General features: G+C 38.1%; 3 protein-coding genes across 3 annotated transcripts; 1 reads left to right on the top strand and 2 right to left on the bottom strand.

Moving 5' to 3' along the window:
• The first annotated feature begins 1,532 nt into the window (after positions 1 to 1,532).
• On the top strand, positions 1,533 to 5,170 carry LOC109181591 (receptor-like protein kinase FERONIA). Its single transcript, XM_019331432.1, has 2 exons — positions 1,533 to 1,748; positions 2,088 to 5,170. Exon 2 carries the CDS (start codon positions 2,123 to 2,125, stop codon positions 4,766 to 4,768), a length of 2,646 nt encoding a protein of 881 aa, XP_019186977.1. The 5' UTR covers positions 1,533 to 1,748; positions 2,088 to 2,122; the 3' UTR covers positions 4,769 to 5,170.
• A 318-nt stretch (positions 5,171 to 5,488) lies between these two features.
• Positions 5,489 to 7,093, bottom strand: LOC109181161. The gene has a single exon (XM_019330915.1). The coding sequence runs from the start codon at positions 7,091 to 7,093 to the stop codon at positions 5,489 to 5,491; it is 1,605 nt and encodes a 534-aa protein (XP_019186460.1).
• A 600-nt stretch (positions 7,094 to 7,693) lies between these two features.
• LOC109181597 (thioredoxin H9-like) lies at positions 7,694 to 10,239 on the bottom strand. The gene is made up of 5 exons (XM_019331447.1): positions 10,208 to 10,239; positions 9,765 to 9,892; positions 8,803 to 8,952; positions 8,431 to 8,553; positions 7,694 to 8,226 (listed from the first exon to the last, which is right to left on the bottom strand). Exons 2-5 carry the CDS (start codon positions 9,804 to 9,806, stop codon positions 8,080 to 8,082), a joined length of 462 nt encoding a protein of 153 aa, XP_019186992.1. The 5' UTR covers positions 9,807 to 9,892; positions 10,208 to 10,239; the 3' UTR covers positions 7,694 to 8,079.
• Positions 10,240 to 11,943: the final 1,704 nt, after the last annotated feature.

Raw genomic sequence — 11,943 nt, 5'->3', positions numbered from 1 at the left:
TTATATTTCATTTCATTAACAATTTAGATAGGAAAAGAAAAAAAGAAGAAATATCTTAAAGAATTTGTAAATGTACTATGTGTAACTGACTCGACTAAATGAGTGTTACAATAATTTAACTCATAATTATTAATATACAAGAATTATATTTCACACATTCTTGTTTTGGGATTGTGTTTCATCCATTTTAAGAATTAAATGTAATCACATTAATTTACTTTATTTTGTTTTGGGATTGTGTTTCATCCATTTTAAGAATTAAATGTGATCACATTGTTTCTTTTTAATGTTCTGTTCAAATATATTTTCTCAACCTAATGAAGTACACAAAGCCACATGACCTTCCACATGGGAGAGGTCACTACACGCCATCTGAGCACAAGGTACTTGACTGATAATATTGATAATTTAAAACTAAATGTAAAAATGTCACTTTAATTGTGTGATTAAAATAAGATTAATTTTGAAACATATACGGCAATATATAGTATTAGAACAAATACAATATTTTAGGTTTAAATTTTACACCATATATATTATCAAAATATTTTAATGGGTATGGAAACCATCAAAAAAATTGACCACTTCTAGGGAGGTGTAGATGTGACATGTTGGCATTTTAAACCTTAACACGCCCATTTTATATTATAGATTAATGTAGACGGATTAAATTTTGATCCACTTATAAATAAGTTAAAAGATTAAATAATAAGGTCTTTTGGAAGTTTTCTTTGTGCAACAGGTTTAATCAATAATCAAACGCGTGATCTTTTATCTTTTGATATAAATATTGAAAAAAGATTAAATTCTTATTTTGGCTTGATGACTCAGTAGGCAAGATTAAATGTTGGTGCACATAAGGGATCTGTTCACTTTGAACATAATCATTGCATTGTCATTGTCAAAATTTAAACATTAGTCTCTTCTCCTAAATGCTGCATACTAAACCAGTAAGTTAAGCTCGTGCAGGTTAATATGTATTAAACTTGATTAACATAAAAAGGATGCCAACAACAATTTTTTCGGAGGTTGTGCATTTTTTTTTTTTTTTTTTGCTTATACGAAAGAGAGAGAGGTTTGAGAGAGAAGAAAAAATTATTATAGTGTTTTTTTTTTTTTTTTTTTGAGTGGACCCATAAAAAATATTGATGCACCTAATGTGAACCAACAACACCCAATGGAGTTCAAGTGTCAACCGGACATGTTGAGGGTGATCGCCAATTGACGATTATCTATCTTTTCTTTTGTTTTGTTTTTTTTTAATCCAAACAGTCGAACAATATGAGATTGCTTTAATATATATTTTTATAAAATATAAATGTGTAATTCATGTATTATTTATATTTTTAGTTGAGATTACATCTAATATCAAAATTAAATCAATGCAAAGATCATCTAAAACTAAAAATAAAAAAATAAAAAAATTTGTGAGGTAAACGCGTTTTTATTTTTTAATTTAAGGAGTAGCTTTTCGTTGGTCCAACTAATTTTGTAATCTTATGTGACGCCTAAATTCACGTAATACAAAAGCGACTATAAACATTTTCTTGAAGTTCCGTTCTCTCTTTCCTTTGCCATTTTCAACTCTCTGCTCTATCTGTAAAGCTAATCTGACTCTGTCTCCCCATTTCCAGCTCTTGTCTGATTGTAATACGGCATTGAGTTTAAGGGATGAGCCCTATCGTGGCTTGAAGTTTGCCTTTTCATTGGGATTTTGATCTCTACTTCTATCCTTGCTCTTCCCTCAGGTATTCTGCTCCTTTTCTTCTGTTTCTCTGAACATATATATCTCAGCGTTAGCTCATTCTGCTTTCTGGGCATGTTTCTTTTGAGTTCAAAGATCGTTTTTGAAATAAAAAAATCTGGTCTTTTATTTCCCTTGTAATATCCGAGTTGTTTTTTTAGTAAATTGTAAAAGAAAATTTCATCTTTTACTTGCTTGTATAATTTGGTGTATGGTATGGTGTATATTCCAATGTATGTATGGTGACTGTATTTGATGTTTTTGATGAATTTTGCTTGTACGATCGTGGAGGGTTAAAACTTAAAACATAAATTCTTGATCAACTTTTGTTGTCTTTTTTCAGAAATTTCGTGTTTTCCGCGATAATCTGCGTGGTAAATGGCTGCCTATAAACTGTTTGTTCTTTTGATCTTGAGCTGTCTGTTACTTGCCCTGGTTCAAGTGTCTGGGCAGATTGAGGTTCTGTTAAGTTGTGGAGGTCCTAATCGGAGCACTGATGAATATGGCCGAGAATGGAGTACAGATATTGGGTCTAAATTCCTAATGAGCAGTGGAAAGTCATTTCCATCCCCTGCTGATTCCCAAAAGCCCTCTGTTCCTCAAGTCCCTTGCATGGATGCCCGGGTTTTCCAATCCGAGTTCACCTATAGTTTCCCAGTATCATCTGGAAGGAAGTTTCTTCGCCTCTATTTCTATCCTGCAGTTTACAATAAGCTCAATCCCTACAATGGGATCTTCTCAGTTAGGGTTGGTCAGTATACCCTTCTGAGGAACTTCAGTGCAGCACAAACCACTGAAGCTCTGTTCTTTGATTACGTATTAAAGGAGTTCTCCATCAATGTTCCGTCTGGAGTGTTGAATGTGACTTTCACGCCTTCTGGGAACTATTCCAACTCTTTTGCGTTTGTGAATGGGATTGAGGTCGTTGGGCATCCTGATATATATAATACTGAGGATGGAAATGCTCTTATTGTTGGTCAATCTTCTTCTCCGCTCTTCATTGGCAATACCACTGCACTTGAGGGTGTTTACCGGTTGAACGTTGGTGGCAATGTTATATCGCCATCGAGTGATACTGGCATGTTTAGGTCATGGGATGAAGATTCAAAATATATATTTGGAGGCGATGGGGCCACCGAGACTGCAGATGATTACAATTTGACAATCAGTTATCCTCGAGGAACACCCGCTTCCATTGCCCCTGTGGATGTCTATCGAACTCTCAGATCAATGGGTCCAAATAAAAGTGTTAATGTGAATTACAACTTAACATGGTTCTTTCCCGTTGACTCGGGGTTCTACTACCTTGTCAGGCTCCATTTCTGCGAGGTCACCAACATTATTACTAAAATCAACCAGAGGGCATTTCATGTCTACCTGAACAACCAAACTACTGAGCCAGATGCTGATGTAATTGCTTGGGCAGGTAAAAATGGAGTTGCCACACATCATGACTATTTGGTATTTTTTCCTGTTGGGGCTCCACAGGTGGATCTTTGGCTTGCACTACATCCAAAAGAAGGGTCCGAATATTTGAATGCAATATTGAATGGCCTGGAAATATTTAAAGTAAACACTAGTGATGGAAATCTTGCAGGTCCCAATCCAATCCCAGGCCCAAAACAAAGAAAGATTGACCCATTTAATCCATCTTCACTATCAGGTCGGTCAAAGAATCATACAGCAGCTATTGCTGGAGGAGTTGGAGGTGGAATTGGTGCCATCCTTCTTATTGGATTAGCCGTTTATTTTGCCTCTCGTCGTCCTAGACAAAAAACGGACTCAAGTCCAAATGACAGACCATCGGGTTGGCTTCCTCTTTCTTTATATGGGGATTCTCATTCGTCTGGTACTGAAAAGACACACACTACTGGAAGTTATGCTTCCTCTCTTCCTTCTAACCTCTGTCGCCACTTCTCTTTTGCTGAGATCAAAGCTGCCACCAAAAATTTTGACGAGACTCTCGTCCTAGGAGTAGGAGGTTTTGGCAAAGTATACCGGGGAGAGATTGACAGTGGTACGAAAGTTGCTATTAAGCGTGGAAACCCACTCTCTGAACAAGGTGTTCATGAATTCCAAACAGAAATCGAAATGCTTTCTAAACTTCGCCACCGTCACCTTGTCTCTTTGATAGGGTATTGTGAAGAGAATTGTGAAATGATTCTTGTCTATGACTACATGGCTCATGGGACTCTTCGGGAGCACTTGTACAAGACCCAAAAGCCCCCGTTGCCATGGAAGCAAAGGCTTGAGATTTGCATTGGTGCTGCCCGTGGTTTGCACTATCTTCACACGGGTGCCAAGCATACCATTATCCACCGTGATGTTAAAACAACTAACATACTCTTGGATGAGAAGTGGGTGGCAAAGGTTTCGGATTTTGGTTTGTCAAAAACAGGTCCCGCTTTGGATCACACCCATGTAAGCACTGTTGTCAAAGGTAGTTTTGGGTACCTGGATCCCGAGTACTTCAGAAGGCAGCAGCTCACAGAGAAATCCGATGTCTACTCATTTGGAGTCGTACTTTTTGAGATTTTGTGTGCCCGTCCAGTTTTGATCCCCACACTCCCCAAGGAACAAGTGAGCTTAGCAGAATGGGCCTTACATTGCCATAAGAAGGGCATTCTTGATCAGATTATGGATCCTTATTTGAAGGGCAAGATTGCTCCAGAATGCTTCAAAAAAGTTGCTGAGACAGCAGTGAAGTGTCTGTCAGATGTTGGACCAGATAGGCCATCAATGGGGGATGTTCTTTGGAACCTTGAATTCGCTCTACAACTTCAAGAGGGTTCAGAGGAGAGTGGCAATGGTCTCGGTGGAATGGACGTTGAGGACAGCTTCAATGTCACATATGAAGCAAAGAGGGATCCAAATGCATCCCCAGGCTTCGATGTAAGCACAACTGATTCAAGAAGCAGCGGGATGACAATGAGTATTGGTGGTCGGAGTCTTGCTAGTCAAGACTCCGATGGGTTGACACCTAGCGCTGTCTTCTCTCAGATCATGAATCCAAAGGGTCGTTGAGTCCTGAAACAGCTTTTCCCCGCCACCAGTTGCCGATGTGAGTCATGAATCCAACATGTACTGTCTCGTTCTTTTACTCATATTTTGCTTTTTGATATCTCGATATTTTCTCCGCAGTAATGAGGTCTAAAGTATATAGCCATTACTGATGATTTGATGAAGAGCTCGTCCTTTTGATATTTTGATCTTAAGCTTCTTGTAAAATGATTAGCTGTTTGTATAGGGCATTGTTGGTGATATGAATGTACTACTTAGAATTCTGTTTATGCATTTACCTTCAAAAAACATGGAAGGCAGTCCAAATAACTTGTCATTGTTTAGTTTAAAGATAGTTGTTGCTATCATTTAAGGGTGAGATTTATTTTATTTTATAATCTTAATCTGAATCTTTCTGGTTGTTGATTTTTGACTGTTTAAAAGGTGCTAATGTTCTATGGTTTAGGTTAACTTCAAAGGCTTTAAAATATTCTTTCTTGATCTCAAAGACATGAATGGAAAAACCATCCAAACGTATGCGAGAATATCCAATAGACCGTACCAAGATAATATCCAGACTAATAATCAAAAGAACAGGGGAAAACAGAAATCATATCAAAAAACAGTCAAAAGAACAGGGGGAAACAGAAATCACCAAAAAACAGAGATTATAACCACCAAAAACAGAAGCTCCCCCTTAATTTACTCTTCCCCTTTTTGCCAAAAAATTAACAACCGTGAACATCAGTAGGTTGACTGAGTGCCAGAAGAGCTGGTAGCATCATCAGAGGCAACGGAGTCTTCAGCAGAATCTTCGGTAGCATCAGCTGGATCAGGATCAAAATCAGCAGTATCTGAGTCAGCGTGCAACTTCTCCAAGCGGGCTATTTCACGACGATGTTGAAGAAGAATCTTCTGAAGACCCGCAGCTGATTCTTGTTGAGCCGCAATAGATTTGTGCATTTGATCTAACGAGGATTGAACAAAATCAGCAAACTGCCTGTGAGCAATGAGAGATGAAGGCTCGGCATGAGCTCGGGCAGTGGAATCAGAGGCAGCAGGAGATACAGGAGGAGTTGTGGCAGACGGCACCGTTTCAGCCGAGGTGAGGAGAAGTTCAGCTCTATCATCGTAATGAAAATAGTGAGACAATCTAGGATCAAACTGATAGACACCCTTATTTTCAAGAACCTTCTCAGAATCATTCGGCTCAAAGCCTTGTTTCGTCAACACACCAAAAATGAGGCTTGGAAAAGGAAGATGCACCTTAGCCTCCTTCTTCTTTGTAAAGGACATAATATGAGAGAAGATAATCGATCCTAAGTCAACATCAATTCGATTTCGAACCTTGTAAAGAAGTAGGGCCATTTTGTCCGAAACTATACTTTTATTGACACCCGGAAGCCAATTCGTGGCAGCAATACGGAGCAAAACAGAGTATACTGTAGTCAACTTCTGAGACTGAAAACCTCCTTTTGGCCATTTAACAATGTTATTGTGAGTTAATGTAGTAGCAAGCAGATTGAGATCCGGATCAGAGGCATCATCAATATCATCAACAATATTGGACCGGCCCAAATATGCATTGATTTCTTCGGGGCCAAAATCATACCACTTATGACGAATAAAGACTTGATGATAATGAGAAGAATCCCTGGTAGAAGATTCGCCCGACAAATTCGTGTAAAATTCAGCAGTTAATTTCTGAGAATAGGGACCCATTTTCTGAACTGACCGGAGAAGATATTGGTCACGCAAAAGGGACAAAATATTGCAATTCGAAAGAAGATTATCCTCATCAATTGATTTTTCAAGCAACAGCTCTCTTTTAGAATGCACTTTCCATAGCTCCATAAGGTCATCATTCAAAAGAATAGACTTTAAGGACTTAGATTTTGAGCCCTTAGAGCTTTTCTGGGCAGAAACTGGAATAGATGAAGGAACAAAAGAAGCCCGAGCCCGGGACCGAGTTATTCTGGTAGGAACAGAAAAGCCACTCTTTTTGCGACGTTTGGTTTCAGACACAAAAATCCCATCATCAGAGCCATCAAGTTTTCGCTTAGCCGAAGCAGTTTCAAAACCAGAAACCTTTTCAATCTTCACTGGAATATTCTCCTCTCCGGCTTCAGGAATCAAGGGCCAAGGTTCAGCTGTCACTTTACCCGCCAAAGCACGGATTTGACGAGTTTCCTTAGTGGTTAGATCTTCGACTAACTTGAGATTATGCTCAATGGTTGCCAGAACTCTGTTTTCGGATGTAGGTGAGAGAGGGGAATCGGCATCAATGATCTGACGAAAAAGATTAAGTCTTTCGGGTTTGGTTCTGTAAACTGAAAAAGGGTTCGCCATTTTTGAAGTAATTTGAGAGTTACGTTGTTTGGCTATGGAGGAACGACTAGACGAAGATGATGGGATTGATAGATAGGAAGAGACATTTCATTAGACTAGGATACTCCTTTTAATCCTTTTAAGAGGTACGTAACTACGTATAGAACTAATTAGATACGGAGTAACATTTTATTTAGATAATCTTACTTTATTTTATTATATTAAGGAAAAAATGTTAAATAAGCCTTTGAACTTATACATATTGTGCAATTGAATTATCAAACAAAAAAAGTGTACAATTAAACCATTAAAAATTCAAAAATTGTACAAATAACATTTGTTACAAGTTACTTCCAAGTTACCCTTCAATATGATGCCATATTATCAAATTATTATTTTTTTAAATTAAAAAAATTTCAAAGAAGATCGAGGCAGCCATGGTTCACATACCCTTCTTTTCCCCAGCTTCTTCCCCATGAATTCATGGCTCCTCAATAAAAATTAGTGTTGCAAAAATCGCGCCTAGGCGCTCTAGGCGGTCCCTAGGCGCCTAGCGATTTTTTCAACATTGATAAAAACTAAAAATAAAAATAATATCAACATGTAAATGTTAATAATTATGATTCAGTGTCAAAGATGCTGGCTAATAAGTTGCAATGATCCCTCAAAAGAGCAGAACCAATTGGTTTAGGAAGGGGCAACCAATGTGGTGATATGTTGCAAAGAAACAAAACCAAGGAGCAGTTGATGATATTCAGCACATTTCAGGGGAAAAGAAAACCATTCCTTTTTCCATTACAATGCTCAATATGAAGCTGTGAAGCTCACCTAACTCACAGCTCAAAGAGCCAAATAGGCGGGCGGGGGGATTGCAAACGCTACCTTCAAGCTTTCTCAATCTCAAATACATGACTGGAAAAACGTTAGTTGCATTTACAATCACAGACTCGAACGAAAGAAAAGGTCATTCGATGCCACTCATGAAAGCATCACCATAACAGCTATGGCTAGCTCGATGTCTCTGAGTCGACAACCTCAGTTACCTTCTTCTGCAGCTCTTCTTTGTTGGCCCCTATCACTTTCTCGAATTGCTTTCCACCCCTAAGGAAAAAGAAGGTCGGTGTCGCTTTGATGTCCCAGGTTGTACTCAAGTCCTGATCCAAATTACACAAAAGATAATCCGCGTTGCCAGATTAGTGCACATTTGAACAAAATGCACGAGGTTCCTCTTCATGCAAATTCAATTCAGAGATACGAGTCTTGCATTTAGAATACAAATTCTGTTTTGTGTACATCAAGAACTCTATCTCTAACAGTTCATTGGACTTCAACATTTTATTCAATTTTTGTGTACTTACCGAAAGCACATCAACATCGACCACCAAAAACATCCAAGAAAGATGCTTCATAGATAGCTCAGAGAATAATGGTGCAATTGTTCTACACGGAGAACACCATGAGGCACTGAAGTTCACAATGGCCTGCAAACAATTGTGCATGTTGTCAGAGAACTCAGGCACCGTGAAAGATATACATACACTGATGCACACATAACATATACTACAGAAAATACGCGTAAAAATGCCAAAGTTGGTCTTTCTGCACAAACAATGAACATCTCTTCTTACTTTACTATTTTCCATTCAAACTACTAACGAATTCTGAAATGCTGCTATATAATAGACGGAGATTAGTGAGAGTGAGAGAAGCGATATGGCTACATGACTTACAATTTTGTCATCTTTGTTCGCTTCTTCCATCTTCTCCTCCCAACTTTCTTCTGTGGTAATGAGGTGCACGTTTTTGCCAGAATAATCAACAGTGTGCCAAGATTCATCATCATCACCATCACCATCACCAACAACATTCTTTAACAAAAACTGCAATTCCAATACTTGGTCATTGAAAGAGATACCAAATAAAACTTCAGTGATCACCCTTTTTGTCGACCAATTTAATGGTCTTTACTCTTCAATGACAGATGGCTTACCAAGAAACTAGAAAAGTCCTAGGATGCTAGAACTATCAACTTCATCATTTGTACTTCTAGAATATCAAGACATTGATTATAGGCCATGTCCAATGGTAAAACCACTCGCCCAGGAAGGTGATATCACAGTGAAGAAGATTACATACTAACTGAAACAATAAGCAGCAGTAAGGAGCAAAGTAGAAAATCTTGGGCCAACCCTAGCCAAGCTGGCCAGGCTATTGACTTAGTAACCACAAGGTTACAAGTTCGACTCCTAGGAACTGCCTATTGGCCTTCTTGATTTGGGTCAGTCAGCTTGACAACCTAGTTTAATTGGTTCTTTGCCGGCCAGGTCAAAAGGGCAAATGAGGTTACAAGTTCGACTCCTAAGAGCTGCCTATTGGCTTTCTTGATTTGGGTCGATCAGCTTGACAACCTACTTTACTTGGTTCTTTGCTGGCCAGGTCAAAAGGTCGGATTTACCTAGCACTCACTTTGTAACTACAATATTATAAGTTCGACTCTTAGAAGCAGCCTATTGATCTTCTTGATTTGAGCTGATCAACTTGACAAACTAAATTAAATTAGTTGGTTCTTTGCAGACTAGGTCAAAAAGCCGAATTTACGTACACATACACACCCTCAGTAGTGGGTGCGGGTTACCTCGTCATCGAGAAAAGTAGAAAATCTTCATATGATAAATGTGATAATTAGACAAACCTTGGGAATGCACACCTTGGGGATGAAATTCCCCATTGTCATTTACCACGAAGCTCGGGTTCCTCTGTCCTCTGTGCAGACACCACTATTAAAAAACTAGCACCAATTCAACACCCACTTATTAAAATCTGGAAAGAAGATCAAGGAAAACGAGAGGAGATTATAATTCCATTCACGAATCCAACAGAAAATCATTTGAAATTTCAGATTTTCAGGAAACAGTAAATGAACTAAGGAATTTGCAAAATAACGTATCGTTTATTTATTGGAAATAATTGAAAGAATTCAATTGTCAGATCAAACGAGCAAAACCCCGGATCCAACAATTGAAAATTTCACCGAATGAAGGCATCAAATCAAATATACAGAAAATGGAGGGAAGCGAAAGTATTATTATTATTATTATTGTTAAAAGGATTAAAAAGATGACATTTGTGTTTTACATTTGAATATGCGAAAACGAAGTCATGCTCAGTAGGGCTGTGCATCGGACGGGTTCGGGCGGATCGGTTTAGAAAACCGTTCATCCGCTCGGATTTCGGATTGGGAAAAACTACTCCAATTCGTTCGAATTAAGAGGGAAATCGGATTTCTCATGTTCGGATACGGTCGGGTGGGGTCGGATTTCGGTTTGAACTCGGATTAATATAAAACATACCAAAAAAAAAAAAACTGTAACAATGTTCAAACTTAATAACCATAATCTAAATTACCAAAGCTATCAGCTATGTAGGCATTTAGATTTTAGATACATAATTACATATTGCAGTTTCCAACTTGTGTTCAAAATTCAAAAAGCAAAAATGAAGTCCACAAAATGAGTTTTGTCTACAATACTCAAACAACACTAAACTACTAACTACTAACTACTAAAGTACTCAACAAGTCAGCAGTCAGCAACTCAGCAAGTCAGCAAGTCAGCAGTCACCAATCAGCCTTCAGCAATCAGCATTCATCCATTCCTCATCTTCCTGCTCAATTACAAAACCAGTAAAGACTTTAAACTTTAAAGCCAATAAAGACAAAGAGAAGTAGGGAACTAATAATACTTAATAAGAAAGGCTCAGATTGCTTTTTTTCATATCATTTTAGAGTTGGGGGCAAATTGCTTCATGAGTTTTGTCTCAGAACAACATACCAAACATCCAAACTCTTTTTAATTCAGACAAATGGTGGAAGCATCATCATAGCCATAAGTCCATAACTAAACAGAAATGAGAATATGAGAGGAAGGGAAGTGATATACCAGAATTCCAGAATACCAGAGATGTAACTGAGTAAGGGCAGCAACATTTATAAAAAAGTTACCAAGCCACTTAGCAATTAGCAGTTCTGGAATCTTACCTGATTTGCCTCAAAGAGTCCACACATTTATCAATCAAACTAAACAGAAAGTCAGAAAGCAATGTTATATAAAAGTATTACAGCAATTGTTGGGAGTGTTCCAACAGTACTTGGTAAAGAACCAGCAGCTCCAGTGGACAATTCTGCACAAAAAGGAAAAACAAAAAAGAGTTTAGAAAAGGTAAGTAACAATTAACAATTTATAAAGTAGAAACCTACAAAAGATATAAAATAAAAACAGTACCCTTCTCTAATCTTTCAACATCATCCAAGTTTTCCTCCACAGAGATTGGATGATTGGGTGCCCTCAACCAATCTTGTGCACATACTAGGGATTCAACAATTTTAGGAGTTAATGAACTCCTAAAGGGATCTAATACCCTACCACTAGTACTGAATGCACTCTCAGAGACAACAGTTGAAATGGGAACAGCCAGCACATCCCTTGCCATTCTAGAGAGTATAGGAAATCTATCATTGTTAACCTTCCACCATCTTAGAACATCAAAGTCCACATTTTCTTCATCTTCCACTATTTTTTCACTTAGATAAATCTGGAGTTCAGTTTGTTTACTGCTTCCACCAGCCTCCATTCTCTGTTTTTTAAGCTGGCTTTTCATTCTACCCTGAGGTTTTCCAACTGAAGTTTGAGAATGGACTGGTTCAGATTGGGTAGATTGCACAGTAGGGGATGCAGACTGCACACTGTAGGTGGCTGTATAATCATTAAACAGGACAACCATAGAAGATTGAACCTTTTCAAAGCATGATTTTCCTTTTTCATCACCATACAACTGAGCAAATTGGGCAGGCATGTACTCAATCTTATCCCTAG

The sequence above is a fragment of the Ipomoea nil genome, unplaced genomic scaffold, assembly GCF_001879475.1.
Source record: "Ipomoea nil cultivar Tokyo-kokei standard unplaced genomic scaffold, Asagao_1.1 scaffold1043, whole genome shotgun sequence".
In the NCBI taxonomy this organism is placed as follows: domain Eukaryota; kingdom Viridiplantae; phylum Streptophyta; class Magnoliopsida; order Solanales; family Convolvulaceae; genus Ipomoea; species Ipomoea nil.
The sequence above is the reverse complement of the archived record's forward strand: the minus strand, read 5'-3'. Positions and strand labels throughout refer to the sequence as shown.